The 17,827-nt window shown below is 41.5% G+C and overlaps 1 protein-coding gene across 2 annotated transcripts in view; it reads right to left on the bottom strand.

Moving 5' to 3' along the window:
• Positions 1-307: 307 nt before the first annotated feature.
• Positions 308-17,827, bottom strand: part of SIM1 (SIM bHLH transcription factor 1) — a 74,304-nt gene continuing 56,784 nt past the window's right edge. For both annotated transcript variants that reach the window (XM_043890446.1, XM_043890447.1), the window contains 2 exons: positions 8,035-8,437; positions 308-5,822 (listed from right to left, as the gene is read on the bottom strand). In XM_043890446.1, the coding sequence (XP_043746381.1) occupies positions 5,092-5,822; positions 8,035-8,437 (1,134 nt within the window). In that variant the 3' untranslated portion in view covers positions 308-5,091. The remainder of the gene's footprint in view (positions 5,823-8,034; positions 8,438-17,827) is intronic.

The raw sequence follows: 17,827 nt of genomic DNA, 5'->3' as shown, positions 1-17,827 counted from the left end.
TTAGCAAAGTGGAGATCAAAATAGTCCCACTTAAGATGTTCTAATAAAAAAAATTGAGAAAACCTTTTCCAATATCTAATGAAAATCAGATCCATTACTTAATAATTACTGTGCATATGTTTAAGTTTCTATTGCTAGCTCTCTTAAACTGTGTGTGTGTGTGTGTCTGTGTGTGTGTGTGTGTGTGACGCATTCCATGAGAATCTAGTGCTAAAACAATCTTTATTTTTTACATTGCTAGTCTTCTTGCTGGCGGTCTGTTTTGTCCTACAGAAATTTTTCTTTCAATGAATAGTTCAGACTCAAATTGCATATTGATAACTATATTTTAAACCAAAAAATTCCTCACATAATAAATACATTTTATGCACATTAACTTCGAATTTACTTCAGAAAGCTATTTACAATATAAATAATTATAAATGGGAACACTTTGCAAGATATCATTGACATAGCTAATATTTTCTACTTTACATTCCAAAGTAAAAGTTCAAATTACAGACTTATACTACGATGTCACTAAAAACTATACATTGCAAGATGGTATTTGAAATATTGGCAATCAGTATCTTCTTTCACAAATATAATCCTTTTTATAGCGTGTCAGTCAAAAAACAAACAAAATATTTTATCTCTTCTTTGAAGTGCCTACTCATATGTTTCACTTTTTGAAATATTTCCCTTTGGGGAAAAATAATGGAAAAAAAAGTTACAGTATTTCTAAAATTTTTTCCACGCCAGTTTTAGTTCTTTTGAAATGTAAACACACCAGAGTTGTTGGGTGCAAATTCAAATGTGATTAAATGTGTTCCAGATCAGAAAATTAGGTCAAACTCTCCACTATATAGGCTTATGAAAGCAAAGTCCCATGCAGCAAAACTGCAATAAATAAAATGATAAAGTCTGGTATTAAATTATTCATTAGAATTTCTCATGTGAACCATCAGTTTTTCAGGAGCACAGCAGAATAGAATCTTGTTACTTGTTTTACACTTGTGTTTGTGTGTATATGTATATACACACGTACACAGCCTTTCTACATACTGTCCTAGAGAAGGAACTCTGAGCAAACCCCTATTTGGATATGAGCACAATCTCACTTTTCAAATTCAGCATTACCCGTAGAACTCTTGTGCACAAGAAATGAGCCCCACACAAAAATTGCCCTCCCCAAGAATATTTTCTATGCATGTGTCCATAGCTGTTCTGTCATTCATTTGACATTTAGCAGGAAAATGAATGTTTTATCTACGATGCATTTCCCAGTAAGAACTAACCAATCGATTTTGCTGTCAAATTCTTATTCACAAAAGCTGACACTGACATGAAAGTTGAATCACTTATTTGGAGAACCACAGGATTCACAATTGTTATTAAATTATTCCGAAAACAAGATGTATCTTTCTGTCCTGTAATCTGAGTGAATGAAGGAACCAAATCTGGGCACTAAAACTTTTAAATCAAAAACAGCACATGGAAATGTAAGCTCTTCCACTGGCCTAGGTAAGTGACCCCCAAATAGCCAAATTCTCAATTTTCCAAATATCAGTGTTCACTGTGTAACTTCCAAATGCTACTAGCACTAATAGAACTGCACAGAGTATTTTAGTAACATTCAGTTCTTGAAAGAAAGAGAGAGCTACAAAATATCATATCTGCACTCAGAAGATCTCCTTAGCTGTAGCGTCTTCTATCAAACTTATTTGGTCTAGGTCTTGGGGGAAAAAAATCCTCTCATTTTATTTTAAAATGTCCATGCATATTTTCCAAATGATCTTTTATTGAATTGATTCTCATTCCCCATTAAAAGAGACAAAAAATGAAGGATATTATCCTCTTCTAGAAGAGCCCATTAAAGTCTAGTTTAAGTGGAATTCTCTGCCCAGAGGCAGCATGTGGCAGCAGGGTGTACCAAGAATTAAGAATAGTGCCCAGTGGAAATATTCTAGCCTTATAAAATACAATCAAGAAAGAATAAATGAGTTTTCTGTATAAATACTGAAGGCAAATCTTTTATTGCATCCTGTCTTTCATATTGAGTGTCACACCAGCCCTGTGTCATATTATCCTATGTCAGGCAATTACAGTTTAGAAAAGGCCAACCCATTATATTCAGCATACTATGTCAAAAAACCTATGTAACACATCTAAATGTCTGACCTGTAGTGATTGGGATATTAATATTATGCATCCAAAAATAATATGCCAAATCTGTATATTCTCAATAATAGTTTTAACTAAATTTTCCCAAGGAAGATGGGGAAATATTCATCTATTTCTTTGGTCACACAAATCTTTAAGTTAGGTAGGCAGACAAGTAAAATGGGAAATAAAAATACTCCTACCATTACTAGAAAGTGTGAGGTTTGTATCTAATGAATTGCTATATATGTACTAGTAATTGGATATAACACATTTTTATGAATCCCCAAAGTGATAGAAAAATCTTACTTCTCTATTTCAACCAATTCTCAACATTTAGCAAAGTTATGAAAATCAAATTTTAAGACTAATTTCAATTTAAGTTTAGTTTTAACTGGGAATATACATATGCACATACAGGTATTATGTTATAAAGCTGCTACCATAAAATTATTGACCTGTAAATTATACAAATGGGTTGTGTAAAACTGGATCGATATAGCAAAAATTTAGTCAAGATGTAATTCAGTTAATTCTGTCTTCACTAAAAAATATTAGTTATAATCATTTTAAAGTGCATTACTCTTTCTGATTACCCCCTATTTGTAGAGTTCATATTTTCTTTCATCAATTAACTTTCTTTCATATAAAAATCCCACTGAAATTTCTTTGACAGTGTTTTCTTTCATATCAATTCACTTTTCTTGATTCTTGAGATTCCATTCCTTTTATATTGATAACATCTGTCCTTACACTTTTGGTAGAACATGTATCCATCAGTAACACCCACCTGTACAGATTTATTTTCCAAAATGCACCATATTCTTGAGCTATCTGTGTCTTTGAACCATTTATCCATCTACAGAATTCAACAAAAACTTTAGCATTCCTAAAACCTTACTTCATGTTGCAAATTGATCAAAAATTCAGTTTTAGTGTTCCAGAGCTTGTATAGTTCAATTTTTAGTTTTTATTATTCTTTGAACATTTTGGAAAGTATACACTGACTGTCTCACTCACTTGCACCTTTTTCATTTACAGCACAAATGTTGCTGCCATACCCAAGAACGATTTAATTTTATGTAGCCTCCTTTCTTATGTACAAACAGTATTCATCTCTCAGATTACCATCATTCAGATTGTCACCTGCCTCTGGACTTTCAAATAACTATGTTAAATGATGAAGATATAGTACCAATCCCTGAGTGCTCAATGTCATGTTCTGCCTTCAGAATGATAAGTAAGTTCTTCCAATATGCCCCACCCCCTTCCGTATCACATGAGTTTTAGGCAAGGGACTCTTAGGAAATATTTTCTATGAAATTTCTCTAATCATTTATGTCACTTTGCTTTGATTACTAGAGAATGGTGTATTAAATAAATATTATTTATATTACTTCTCCCTCAGTTTCTACCATCTATACCTTGGCTGAACTAATAAGTTAACTGTAGCTATAACATGTCTAAAAGAGCCCATGCACCTGCTTGAGCTTCAAAGCATCTAGACCTCTCTCTGAGTGCAGAAAAGCCAGAAAGATGAGCCTTGACAACTCACATCAGATGGTTATTAACTGGTTGACAAGTTCAGTTCCAACAAACCACAGAACCTTGGAACTTTAGAGCTGTCATACAGAAAAAGAAATTGGGGCCCAGGCATGGTGAGTGCTCCCAAAATAAGTTACAGGCAGGGTCAGAGCTGGAACTCAGAGATCTTGGCATCTAGCCCACATCTTTCTACTGTATCACATGAACTTAAGACCAAGTTTGTTTTCGCTGTTTACAAACAATATGGAAAATGAACACTTTGCCTGTTCCTTCAGTCAGAGAACTGCTCTTGCCCTCTTAGCCACTTGTCGATCAGCACACGCTTTTATCTTAGACTCTCTCCTGAGGCTTTCCACGTGTCACATTTGCACATCTGTGCATTGACATGTGTTCAAACACTTCAAGCAGCTATACGGCTGCCACGTACTACTTCACTGGTTTTCCTTAGTTTTCCTGTTGGCTTTTTTTTTTTTTTCCACTTATCAGCCTTTTTTCCTGGTGAATTAGTTTGAGTTTTTATTTGGTTAGTTTTATAAGCTCCCAATATGTTGATTACATATGCTGACACTTGTTTGTTTTGAGATATCATTTCATTTTTCTCTGCTTCTGGCCTTGTCCATCTTTACTAACCTATTTCCAATTGGGCACACCAGGCTTTTGATGTGTGTCCCAACACTCAGTGTTTTTACTTAGAAAAACCCTTAACGCTATGTCCATGTGATCCTGTTCTTTGTTGAACTCAAAAGTAAGGTGCAAAATCACACTTCCTGATTGCTTATAATGGATACCAGGTGAAAACTTATTCTTGCATTAGATTCAGAGCCATTTCCTTAATTTATGCCTAAACCAAATGATTTGGATGGTTGAAACCACAAAGAAAAACTAGTTTATGAGATGTATCTCCCTCTTTCTTAGTTATTTTGGAAACAGAAATTTCTTTCCAATGGTCTATGTGCTAGGGTTAAGGAAAGTTACCCACTTGGGGTGTACTTATGAAATACAGTCAGTGTTTCTGTATGTAAAGTATACACAGCAGATTGTGGATCGTGGTCTGTGTGTGTGAAGTTCACTGGATCATTATAAGGCATTGTCATCCATCTGTCCTTTCATGTGGTATATATGCTCACTTAATCTACACAAGTATTTTTCAATTCAAAATTTAATCTAATCTGTTTCCCATATAAATAGAGGGGCAAATCTGTGTATTCACTTTAGCTCCATTATCTATGTATAACCCTGAATGCCAGTGCTCTGTCTTTGATTTCACAAGAACACATGTAAAATACCCAGTAACTTAAATTATCCATTCTAACAATCTGTGGCATTGTAAATGCTGGTAATGGGGCATTAAATGATAAATATGTTTCAGAGATCCTTAAAGAACAAAATATTTTAGAAAAAACATCAGCTTCCATTGGTTATTATAACAGATGTTCCCTTATGTCCCTGTGCTGGATCCGGCTGCATCCTTAGATGGGAAGTAACATCAAAGTGTGAGCCGTTACAGCCCAAGGAATAGTTCCTAATGGTTTCGCTGTCATATAAGTGCTCCAGGGCATATCCAGTTAATGTGTAAGCATGCTTGTCAAAATACTGCCGATGAGAGCCAAAGCAGTTTGGAGAGATGGCAGGATGGTCTCCTGGTGTCTGATGAGGAGACATATCAGAATGTAGATAATCTTTAGCTAGGATCAAACTGGATTTGGAAATGCGATCCGAATTGGGACTACTTATCCGAGACAGCGCTGTGGGACTGTTGTCGTAGTCATTTTCGTGGGGGCTCAGCATCTTTCCCTCTCTCTGCTGGATGTGGTCACATGGTGAAGTGTTGGCAAGAGCCGAGCTGTGGCAGACGTCCCCTGTCGGTGGGGGCTGCTGGTAGCTTGCAAAACAGAGGGAGTGTTTTTTCCCAGCTCCATTAATGGAAGCCAGTTGGTCTGGGGGCGCTTTCCTTAACTGCAATCTGTTCTCCTCTTCTTTTATCATTTGCTGGGTGGCTCTTATCAGAGTTTCGATTTTGCTAGGTTCATGAGGGCTACTCTGAAACTGCTCAGTGCGGTATCGGTCACCTGATTCGCTGGCAGACCCAGGGTCTGGAGAACTGACCACACTCTCTTCATCCCAATGACCTCGCCCTAGAAACCAGAAAAAGTAAAAAAGTAAGTGGTCTCAAAATGCACCCCCAAAATTGCAAGTGAATTTCTTTTCCCTTGGAGAAGGAAATGGCAACCCACTCCAGTATCTCTGCCAGGAGAATTCCATGGACAGAAGAGCCTGGAGGGCTACATGGGTCGCAAAGACTCCGACACAACTGAGTGACTTTCACTTTCACTTTTATTTTCCCTATTATAAGAAACCTTATATCTTTCGTTTTTAATATATGCACCAATATTTGAAACAGACACAGGCGCACATGACAGAGTGTCAACATATTGTCCTGGAATTCATGGTTCTCAGTGGCTTTTAAGTGCAGATGAAGTTTACAACAAGTTTTCTAGAAGGTAAACTTTGTTTGTGTGCTGTGAACACCAACGAGTGAAACAGTAAGGTATGTTTATATTTGTCCATGGATGAATATCCCTGGGACCTGTCTGACTGTAAATAATAAAGAAAATGCACAACATTTGGTTTATGTTATTTTCTAGAGGAGTGTTCTGTTGATGCTTAGAAAATGCTTTCAATTAAGATTGAGGATGAGGATAATATAGTCTAGACTATTTTCTCCATTTCCACTAAATCACCTAAAATGTTAAAATTGCTATATGTATCTCAAGTAGAGTTACAAAAAGCCTCTAATGTTAGTTTTTAAACTATCTGAGGGTTAAAAATATCTACACATATTCATACATGTGTATGTGTGTATGTTTGAATGGAGATACATATACGTATATATCATCTTTATCAAAAATATAAATATGGTCTTCCTAAATCTAGTGTTAAAAAAAAAATCTCAGTTTCACACACACATAATCATATAGAAATTCTGGCATTTTAGATTGCTTCTAAAATAAAGTGAAGAATAAATAAACATTTTAAATGTTAATAATAACCTATTCTGAAACAAGAAGAGAGATGGACGAAGAGTGCTTCCAAACCATTATTCCATAAACTACATTATTCTCCAAATAGTCTGAAGTCAATATAAAAAGAGAGAAGCAGAAAGGGACATATGAAAGCTGAAACTGCTTAATGCAGCAGAGAAGCCCAGGATCACACTAGTCATTGCTTTCCTTTTCCCTTTTTTTCTTATTTTATAGCTAATATTTCCCTCACGACCATGTGGGTTAAGCCAGGATTCTCACTTCACTTCCATTCTTTGGCAAGCAATTACCCTTTGCCCTGGATTTCCATTCCCAGGCTACCAAACTAGAGAAATTAAAAATAAAAGCAGAAAAATAAAAAGCAAAAATGGAAACAAAGCAAAATCATTCATAGAAAACAGTCAGTGCCCAGGTGGTATTTGCAGGAGACTTTTATGGGGAGAACTGCAATGTCCAGCATATTTCTCATTTGAGAGACACAGTAGGAAGAGAAATACCATAGCCATCGGATCAATCTTAGTGTCACTGCCTTTTAACGAAATGGGGAGGGTTTTCAAGACCTGCCTGACCCAAACTTGGAATGGACAGGATGAGGTCTCCTTGAGCAGATTACATTGAAATGGACATAGAAGAGCATTAATAACACTAAAGGTTTCAACTGCAGCGCCCATTTCTATGTGTTCACAAAGCCATGAAATAATCCCAAGGTGAAAGTCCCCGTGGGTTCCACATCTCACTCCATCCTCAACTCACAGAGGAGACTGTGGGTTCCTGTAATGGGGTGAAGGGAGCAGTTACTAGCATTTAATGCCTGGAGGACCAGGGAGGTTAAGATACCTGTGACAGTGAGTGATAGGCCATAAAACAAAGGCAGGCCTCCCACCACCCCCAACACCACCAACAGTGTCCTCATTGAGAAACCCTGCTAAAGGAGCCCCAAGCTACTCCCTGTCCACATCTGAAGCCTCAGAATACAGAAGAAATTTAAATGCATACAGACTACACCTAGGTAGGAATAGACTTAATTCATTTTAACTTAATTTCTTTACTTTTTTTTTTAACGTTAAAATGGGAATCGTGTTTACTCGCCTGTCCAAAATAAATGGATTAAGAAAACATCAGCGAAATCAATACTCTTCAAAAGAGCGGATTTGGTTCTTAAGATCCCACTGGTTGGAGCTTCTGATTTGTAAATTCCGAGGAGAAAGCTCACTGGGTGGGGTTCACTCCAGGGTCCAACCTAGACTAAGACAACCCTGCCCAGAGATGCCAGGCTGCGCGTCAGGAGTCTGGAGCTCGCCCTTACCGTGGATCCTGTGCACCGAGGCGATGTGAGGCATGCTGCTCTCATAGGCTTCTCTGCTCTCCGGCGAGGCCTTGGTCAGGGGCAAGGCTGCGCGAGAGCCCCACCAGGGCTCCCTCCCCGCCTGCGGCGCTCCCAGGAAGTACCTGCCTGCCTCACACCGGCCGCCCTCGCAGGCCTGGGTGTGGAAATGCCTCTCCTCCACCAGCCTGGAGTGGTCGAGCGCGAAGCCGTAGCAGAGGGAGCCGCGGTCCGAGAACTGCCTGTAGGCGCACGACGCGTCGTGCTGGGAGCCCGGCCGGTCCGCGGGGTCCAGGAGCTGCGGGGAGGCCGCGTCCGTCAGGGGACTGCCGCCCCACTGGCTTTCGTGATCTGATTCCGATCTTTCCGTGGGAAATCCGGAGTACTGAAACCGAGAGGGCGAGAAAAGAACATTTCAAAAAAAAAAAAAAGGCCCCAAGGTCTGAAAGCATCCTTCCGGTCATATTGGGCTCTAGCGCCAGGCTGGGCTCCCCTGACTTGGATCACCCAAGTCAGTCACGGTACCGCGAAGAAAATCCTTTAGACCGCTGGAAGAAGGAGATAAAACTAATAACAAACACGGACTGAACTAAATGCCAGGCACTACTGGACGCACTTCCCGTGAATTACTCGACATAATTCTTACAAGCGCGTCAGTGAAAGTATTTGCTGTTGTTTAGTCGCTAAGTCGGGTACAACTCTTCTGGGGCCACTGGACCATAGCCCGCCAGGCCCCTCTGTCCATGGGACTCTCCAGGCAAGAACCCCAGAGTGGGCTGCCGTCTCCTCCTCCAGGGGATCTCCCCGGCCCAGAGATGGAACCAGCTGGGTCACCAGGGAATCCCAAGTAGAGATATTAGTAACCCATTAAATGGGTAGGTAAGCTGAATCCCTAGGAGGGGAAATGACTTCCCCAAGACGGCAGGGTTAGCAGGGAGCCAGAATTCAAACCCAAGTTCTCCACTGCTACACAAATGGTAGTGTCAAAAAGAGAGTCCAAGAGAGCACCATATTTTTTAAAAATACTTATTTATTTATATAATTGGCTGTGCCCCCGTGTTTGTTGTGGCAGACAGAGTTTTAGCCATGGGACCACCAGAGGAAGTCCTGAGAGCGCCATATTTTACTCCTGTTGGCTTTTCACATTTTTTCTTACATAAAAAAACAAAACAAAAGCAAGGTTGAAGGCTTCACACTGGACTGGTAACTCTCTGAGAGACATGCTGGATACAGGGCGAGGTAGTTAATAAATGCTTAACCTAATTCAGTCTCAATGTGACTTTGGGAAAGTCTTGTCTATCCATGTAAGTTAACCTAGTTCACCAGGACGTGTTTCTTGCTTTCTAAAGTGAAACTTCAAATATGCACAGGCTCGTCAGGATAACGTAGCTGCAGGCAAGGCTGCACCTCTGCGGAATCACACTGCTCACCTGTTGCCAGAGTATTTGGTCAGGTGCTTTAAAGAAAACATAAAAGGCCAGAGGACCTCCCCAGGAGGTAGGTTCAGTTTGAGGTTCCTCAAGAGCCATTAATATCAGTAACATAATCATTTCTACCAGTTTTTCGTCACCTAATGCTAAACACAATTCTTGGTACCATAGAGAGATTACCTGCTATAATAATAGATGCTATTTATTGGGAATTTACTGTGTGCCCAGCAGTATACTAACCCTAACCACTCACAATATATTATATAAATGAATCCTTAAAGCCACCTGGACAGTAACATAGCTCCATTTTATAGATGAGGACACTGCATCACTGAGTTTTAATAAGATGCCACAGCCATCCCACAGTCTATCTGGTTTCAAAGTCTGGTTTTCTTCTTCCATGGTAAGGAAGAGAGGAGAAAGAAAGGATTCAATGTTAGAGAGATTACCAGAAAAGTGGCTGAAACAGCTTTATAGGTTCAGGAATCAAAATACAAGTCCAGTTTGCATTTTCTTTCTCACCCCCAAGGAGGAAGGATGGGTATGTGTGGTGGGGCGCGGGTAAGGTGGGAAGGAGCTTGCGCAGGGGGTAGGGATGGGGGAGGCACAGGGACAGAAGAAATTCCCAGGCTCTATTGTCCTTCACGTCACACGCTGGTTGAGCAAATGTGATCCCTGATGAGGGCTTATCAGAACAAGCCAAACTCTCCCTTTTCTCCTAGGCCCACCCTGAACAGAAGAAAGAATCCCAGCCTTCCCCAATTCTGTGCAAACAGGCAGCTCCACCAGGGAGATGAGGTACAGAGGCTCCTCTGGGGCAACTCCATAGCACCCTGATAAATACAGCATACTCAGGACAGAGTTCCAGGTGATTCCAGGGTCAAGATTTTTCCATGGCTATTTCTAATGTTAACTTAATTATTTTATGAATGTACATATGGACTATCACCATATTCCATCAAGACAAAAAAATAGAAAATTGAACTTCGTTCTTGCAGGCCTGTAGGGTGGACATATCACAGCACCCCGAGCTCCGTCTCTCCTACTCACGCCCCCACCTGCCCTCTGACTTTTCTCCCCCTGAACACCAGCCTCTCATTTCACCAAGTGGGGGCTGCCACCCTCTCTCCTGACTGAGTGGGGACCAGCGTGCTCTCCATTTGCCCTCTGGGAGCACCATCCACCTGCTTGCTAGGAAAAAATTCAAGATCGTCGGTACTATTCCACAGTAGGAATTGCCCAGACTCTGCTTGTTTTTGTAAAAGTATAAACCAGGCCTATTTCTGAAGTGCTCCAGTCAAGACTTTTGAGCCCTGCTGAGAGGAGGAAAAGCCTTCCCTGAGTGTATATGGGAAAGTGCTGTTGGCGCAGCAGACGAGAACATTCTGCCCTTCACTGACAAAGAAAATTCAACACGAGGCAACCCTGGCGTACGCGAGGTACACATTTCAAGAGCACCTGAAGAAGAATTTGACAGAGAAGCCTCTTGTCGATAATCAGGAAACCACAGCAATGACCTTCAAGCAGGCGGGAGTTGGGTGGTTCAGTTAGCCTGAGCCCTCCCGCTGCGTTAGAGGTATGGGGGGAGAGCCAAGCCGTCAGCCTTTGTCTTATAAGAGAAGGCCTATAAACTTGAGCCTGAGTACACCATCAAAACTGGGAGCCGTGGACTTCCCTGGTGTTCAGTGGCTAAGACTCCGCATTGCCTCTGCAGGGGCCACCAGTTTGATTCCTGGTGGGAAATTAAGATCCCCCATGGGCAAAAAAAAAAAAGCCCCCCAAAACAAAAAACTGTGAGCCATGTCCACCCTTTAAAACAGACCATACTTTGTTAACACTACAACCCTGTAATTTGATCTGAAGTAGTTCAGTTGTTCATGACATATTTGAGGAAAGAGAGAGGGCAGAAAGGGAGGCAGGCAGCCAGGCAACATATGCCGCCTGTGAATGAGTGCCATAGACGAAGACCCCTGGTCTCCCTGGCACCTGCACTTGTTACTTAACCACATGTACAGTCACAGGCAACTGATTTAATTTCTTGTGTCCCAACAGGAAAAGCTGAACCAGGGTTGGGGCCACTTAATGGAAGAGGCCCTGAGGACAGGGAGCCACAGGAGACTTGGCCCCAGATCCATTCTCGATAGTAACTCTCCGGGTGTGGATGCGTGCTGAGTCACTTCAGTTGTATCCAACTCTTTACATCCCAGTGGACCACAGCCCCCCAGGGTAACCTAGGGAAAATCTATCTTTCTTAGCCTCAGCTGTAGAATGACATATCAGGTTAGGTTAGTCCTTGAACTTTTCTTCCTGCTCTAATATTCTTTTTATAATAAAAAAATTATTTGGTATCCTTTCTAGTGTTGAAACACATGATCCCTATGCCTGTTCCTATATTGCACTTATTTAAACTAGATAATTAGAACTATAATACAAGTCCAAGAATTTTTGTTTTCATGGTTATAAGAAGAAGGCTATTATGTCAGTCATAATTTTGCTATATGTTAATTTCCCTCCAAGTATCTCATGACACAAATTTTATAGGTATTATGAGGACGTTAGGTCAATAAATCATTCCATTCTAGAGGCTTCTGAGTAGAAAGGATAATAGCATCCATTTGAATCTGCATCTCTTCACACATCCTCCCCTAAGAAATCATAAGGTTATCAGTTCAGTTCAGTTCAGTCACTCAGTCGTGTCCAACTCTTTGCGACCCCATGAACCACAGCACACCAGGCCTCCCTGTCCATCACCAACTGCCAGAGTCCACCCAAATCCATGTCCATCGAGTCGGCGATACCATCCAACCATCTCATCCTCTGTCATCCCTTTCTCCTCCTGCCCTCAGTCTTTCCCAGCATCAGGGTCTTTTCAAATGAGTCAGCTCTTTGCATCAGGTGGCCAAAGTATTGGAGTTTCAGCTTCAACATCAGTCCTTCCAAGGAACACCCAGGACTGATCTCCTTTAGGATGGACTGGTTGGATCTCCTTGCAGTCCAAGGGACTCTCAAGAGTCTTCTCCAACACCACAGTTCAAAAGCATCAACTCTTCAGCGCTCAGCTTTCTTTATAGGCCAACTCTCACATCCATACATGACCACTGGAAAAACCACAGCCTTAACTAGACAGACCTTTGTTGGCAAAGTAATGTCTCTGCTTTTTAATATGCTGTCTAGGTTGGTCATAACTTTCCTTCCAAGGAGTAAGCATCTTTTAATTTCATGGCTGCAATCACCATCTGCAGTGCTTTTCAAGGAGCACAAATTAAACCTCACATGACCTATGCTATCAGCATTACTAGGAGGCAAGGAATATGCCAAATTTAAAATTACTTATAAGTGAAAAAAACAAAGTCTAACAGCAGTTGCTGTGAGCCTGTGAGTACAGAGAGGTTTAAGAGACTATGTGAAAAAAAGAGAGAGAGAGAGAGAGTGGAAAGAGAGAAAGGAATTGAGGACATAGGGAAAATGAAGAAAATTATCCTCAGAAAGAAAGAGCTCCATAAATGCCAAAATATGAATGCAAGTCAATATTTAGTAGCTCATAGCACTGGCCACAGGTAAGGAACTCAAAATCGAGCTAAATCCAGAACTCCCAAACTCAACAATAAAACACTAAAATGTGTAAAAGACAAGAAGAGACATTCCACCCAGTAGATAAAGAGATGACAAATAATCACATGATGGAAAATTCAAACAACTAAGAAATATTACCACATACCTATTAGACTGGCTAAAATTAAAAAAATAGTGACAATACCAAATGACAATACAAAGATGAAGAAAAACTGGCTCAGTCATGCAATGCTGATAGGAATGTAAAATGATATAGCCCCTCTGGAAAACAGCTTAGACGTTTCTAAAAAGCCTAAATGTGCAACTGCTATATGCAAAACTGGACACCTTTTCCAGATAAATGACAATTATATTCATTTAAAAACTGATACATGAATGTTTATGGCAGCATTTTCCCCCACTCCCAGGTCCTCTGTAACTGTTCTTTTTCTTTTTAAAATTATTTTTAATTGTGGTAAAATACACATAAGAGGTACCCCTTGTCCAAGGGCGGAGAAGCCCTAGCAGGACGGTAGGTGCCGGAGCGGCGGCTGCGGTGCTCAAGTGACTGTAAGGAGACACCCCACGTCCAAGGACAAAGGAGAAGCTCCAGCGAGATGGTAGGGGGGTGAAATTGCCTTTAGAATCAAACCCCATACCTGCCAGAAACGCTCAGAGGGCTCAAACCAACCTTGTGCGCACCCGGACCCAGAGACCCCACAGAGACTGAGACAGAACTGTGTCCTGAGTGTCTCCTGAGGAGGTTCAGGTCAGCGGTGGACTGCCGCAGGGACGGGGCTCTGGGTGCAGCAGACCCGGGTGTGGCATAAGCCCTCTTGGAGGTACAAACAGAACCTTGTGCACCAGGACCCAGAGGAAAGGAGCCGTGACCCCACAGGAGACTGACCCAGACCTGCCCGTGAGTGTCCAGGGGTCTCCGGCAGAGGTGTGGGTCGGTGGTGGCCCGCTGCAGGGCTGGGGGCGCCGAGTGTAGCAGTGCATGCATGCACCTCTGAAGGAGGTCCCCATTATCTTCATCACCTCCACCATAGTGTGGCCCCAGGTAAATAACAGGGAGGGAACACAGCCCCACCCAGCAACAGAAAATTAGATTAAAGATTTACTGAACATGGCCCCGCCCATCAGAACAAGACCCAGTTTCCCCCTCAGCCAGTCTCTCCAATCAGGAAGCTTCTATAAGCCTCTCACCCTTCTCCATTGGAGGGCAGACAGACTGAAAACCACAATCACAGGAAACTAACCAAACTGATCACATGGACCACAGCCTTGTCTAACTCAGTGAAACTATAAGCCATGCCGTGTAGGCCCACACAAAACAGATGGGTCATGGTGGAGCGTTCTGACAGAATGTGGTCCACTGGAGAAGGGAATGGCAAACCACTTCAGTATTCTTGCCTTGAGAACCCCAGGAACAGCATGAAAAGGCAGAAAGATAGGACACTGAAAGATGAACTCCCCAGGTTGGTAGCTGCCCATGATGCTACTGGAGAGGGTGGAGAAATAACTCCAGAAACAATGGCAAGGGTGAACATCCACATTTTAGGAATCAGCGAACTAAAATGGACTGGAATGGGTGAATGGAACTCAGATGACCATTATATCTACTTCTGTGGGCAAGAATCCCTTAGAAGAAATGGAGTAGCCATCATGGTCAACAAAAGAGTCTGAAATGCATGACTTGGATGCAGTCTCAAAAACAACATAATGATCTCTGTTTGTTTGCAAGGCAAACCATTCAATATCACAGTAATCCAAGTCTATGCCCTGATCACGGATGCTGAAGAAGCTGAAGTTGAACGGTTCTATGAAGCCCTACAAGACCGTCTAGAACTAACACCCCAAAAAAGATGTCTTTTTCATTATAGGGGACTGGAATGCAAAAGTAGGGAGTCAAGAAATATCTGGAGTAACAGGCAAATTTGGCCTTGGAGTACAGAATGAAGCAGGGCAAAGGCTAATAGAGTTTTGCCAAGAGAATGCACTGGTCATAGCAAACACCCTCTTCCAACAACACAAGAGAAGACTCTACACATGGACATCACCAGATGGTCGACACCGAAATCAGATTGATTATATTCTTTGCAGCCAAAGATGGAAAAGCTCTATACAGTCAGCCAAAACAAGACCGGGAGCTGACTCTGGCACAGACAATGAACTTCTTATTGCCAAATTCAGACTTAAACTGAAGAAAGTAGGGAAAACCACTAGACCATTCAGGTATGGCCTAAATCAAATCCCTTACGATTATACAATGGAAGTGACAAATAGATTCAAGGGATTAGACCTGATAGACAGAGTGCCTGAAGAACTATGGACAGAGGTTCATGACACTGTATAGGAGGCAGGGATCAAGACCATCCCCAAGGAAAACAAATGCAAAAAGGCAAAATGGTTGTCTGAGGAGGCCCTACAAATAGCTGTTAGAAGAAGATAAGTGAAAAGCAAAGGAGAAAAGGAAAGATATACCCATTTGAATGGCGAGTCCCAAAGAATACCAAGGAGAGATAAGAAAGCCTTCCTAACTGATCAATGCAAAGAAATAGAGGAAAACAGTAGAATGGGAAAGTCTGTAGATCTCTTCAAGAAAATTAGAGACACCAAGGGAACATTTCATGCAAAGATGGGCTCAATAAAGGACAGAAATGGTAAGGAACTAATAGAAGCAGAAGAGAATAAGAAGAGGTGGCAAGAATACACAGACGAACTGTACAAAAAAGATCTCCATACCCAGATAATCACAATGGTGTGATCACCAACCTAGAGCCAGACATCCTAGAATGTGAAGTCAAGTGGGCCTTAGGAAGCTTCACTACGAACAAAGTTAGTAGATGTGATGGAATTCCAGTTGTGCTATTTCAAATCCTAAAACATGATGCTGTGAAAGTGCTGCACTCAATATACCAGCATTTTTGGAAAACTCACCAGTGGCCACAGGACTGGAAAAGGTCAGTTTTTGTTCCAGTCCCAAAGAAAGGCAATACCAAAGAATGTTCAAACTACCACAAAATTGCATTCATCTCACATGCTAGTAAAGTAATGCTCAAAATTCTCCAAGCCAGGCTTCAACAGTACATGAACCATGAACTTCCAGATGTTCAAGATGGATTTAGAAAAGGCAGAGGAACCAGAGATCAAATTGCCAACATCTGCTGGATCATCGAAAAAGCAAGAGAGTTCCAGAAAAATATTTACTTCTGCTTTATTGACTATGCCAAAACCTTTGACTGTGTGGACAGCAACAAACTGGAAAATTCTTAAAAAGATGGGAATACCAGACCACCTGACCTGCCTCCTGAGAAATCTGTATGCAGGTCAAGAAGCAACAGTTAGAACTGGACATGGAACAACAGACTGGTTCCAAATTGGGAAAGGAGTACGTCAAGGCTGTATATTGTCACCCTGCTTTTTTAACTTATATGCAGAATACATCATGAGAAAGTTGGGGCTGGATGAAGCACAAGCTGGAATCAAGATTGCTGGGAGAAATATCAATAACCTCAGATATGCAGGTGACACCACCTTTATGGCAGAAAGTGAAGAAGAACTAAAGAACCTCTTGATGAAAGTGAAAGAGGAGAATGAAAAAGTTGACTTAAAACTCAACATTCAGAAAACTAAGATCATGGCATCTGGTCCCATCACTTCATGGCAAATAGATGGGGAAACAATGGAAACAGTGACAAGACTTTATTTTTGGGGGCTCCAAAATCACTGAAGATGGTGACTGCAGTCACGAAATGAAAAGATGCTTGCTCCTTGGAAGGACAGTTATGACCAACCTAGATAGCATATTAAAAAGCAGAAACATTACTTTGCCAACAAAGGTCCATCTAGTCAAAGCTATGGTTTTTCCAGTAGTCATGTTTGGATGTGAGAGTTGGACTATAAAGAAAGTTGAGCACCGAAGAATTGATGCTTTTGAACTGTGGTGTTGGAGAAGACTCTTGAGAGTCCCTTGGACTGCAAGGAGATCCAACCAATCCATCCTAAAGGAAATCAGTCCTGAATATTCATTGGAAGGACTGACGCTGAAACTGAACCTCCAAAACTTTGGCCACCTGATGCAAAGAACTGACCCATTGGAAAAGACCCTGACACTGGGAAGGATTGAAGTGAGAGAAGAAGGGGACAACAGAGGATAAGATGGTTAGGTGGCATCACTGACTCAATGGACATGAGTTTGAGTAAACTCTGGGAGTTGGTGATGGACAGGGAGGCCTGGCGTGCTGCAGTCCATGGGGTCGCAAAGAGTCGGATACAAAGAGACTGAACTGAACTGAACACATAACATAAAACTCTGAATCCTACCCATTTTTGTGTACAATTCAGTGGCATTAAGTATATTCATATTTCTATGCAATCATCACCACCTATCTCAAAACCTTTATCTTGGAAAACTCTCTTCTCATTAAACAGTAACTCTTCATTCTCTCCAGTACCTGGAAACCACTAAGCTACTTTCTGTCTTTCTGATGTCTTCCTGCCAGAGGAACAACAAATGAGCCCCTTGCGTGCATTTATGCTCAGTCATGTCTTACTCTTAGCAACTCCATGGACTGTAGCCTGTCAGGCTCCTCTGTCCATGGAACTTTCCAGGGAAGAAAATTGGAGTGGGTTGCCATTTCCCCAAAACTCCCAAACCCCTGGCTTGGTGTTGGGGTTTTCCAGAACCTAACCACTTCAGAAATCTTTCTGAAATTCCTGTCTAATCATGTTATTCTCTTGCTTAAAAAACATTATTTTTTCCTTGTCTTTCTATCTATGCATCAAAT

The sequence above is a fragment of the Cervus elaphus genome, chromosome 28 (genome assembly GCF_910594005.1).
Source record: "Cervus elaphus chromosome 28, mCerEla1.1, whole genome shotgun sequence".
Classification (NCBI taxonomy): domain Eukaryota; kingdom Metazoa; phylum Chordata; class Mammalia; order Artiodactyla; family Cervidae; genus Cervus; species Cervus elaphus.
The sequence above is the reverse complement of the archived record's forward strand: the minus strand, read 5'-3'. Positions and strand labels throughout refer to the sequence as shown.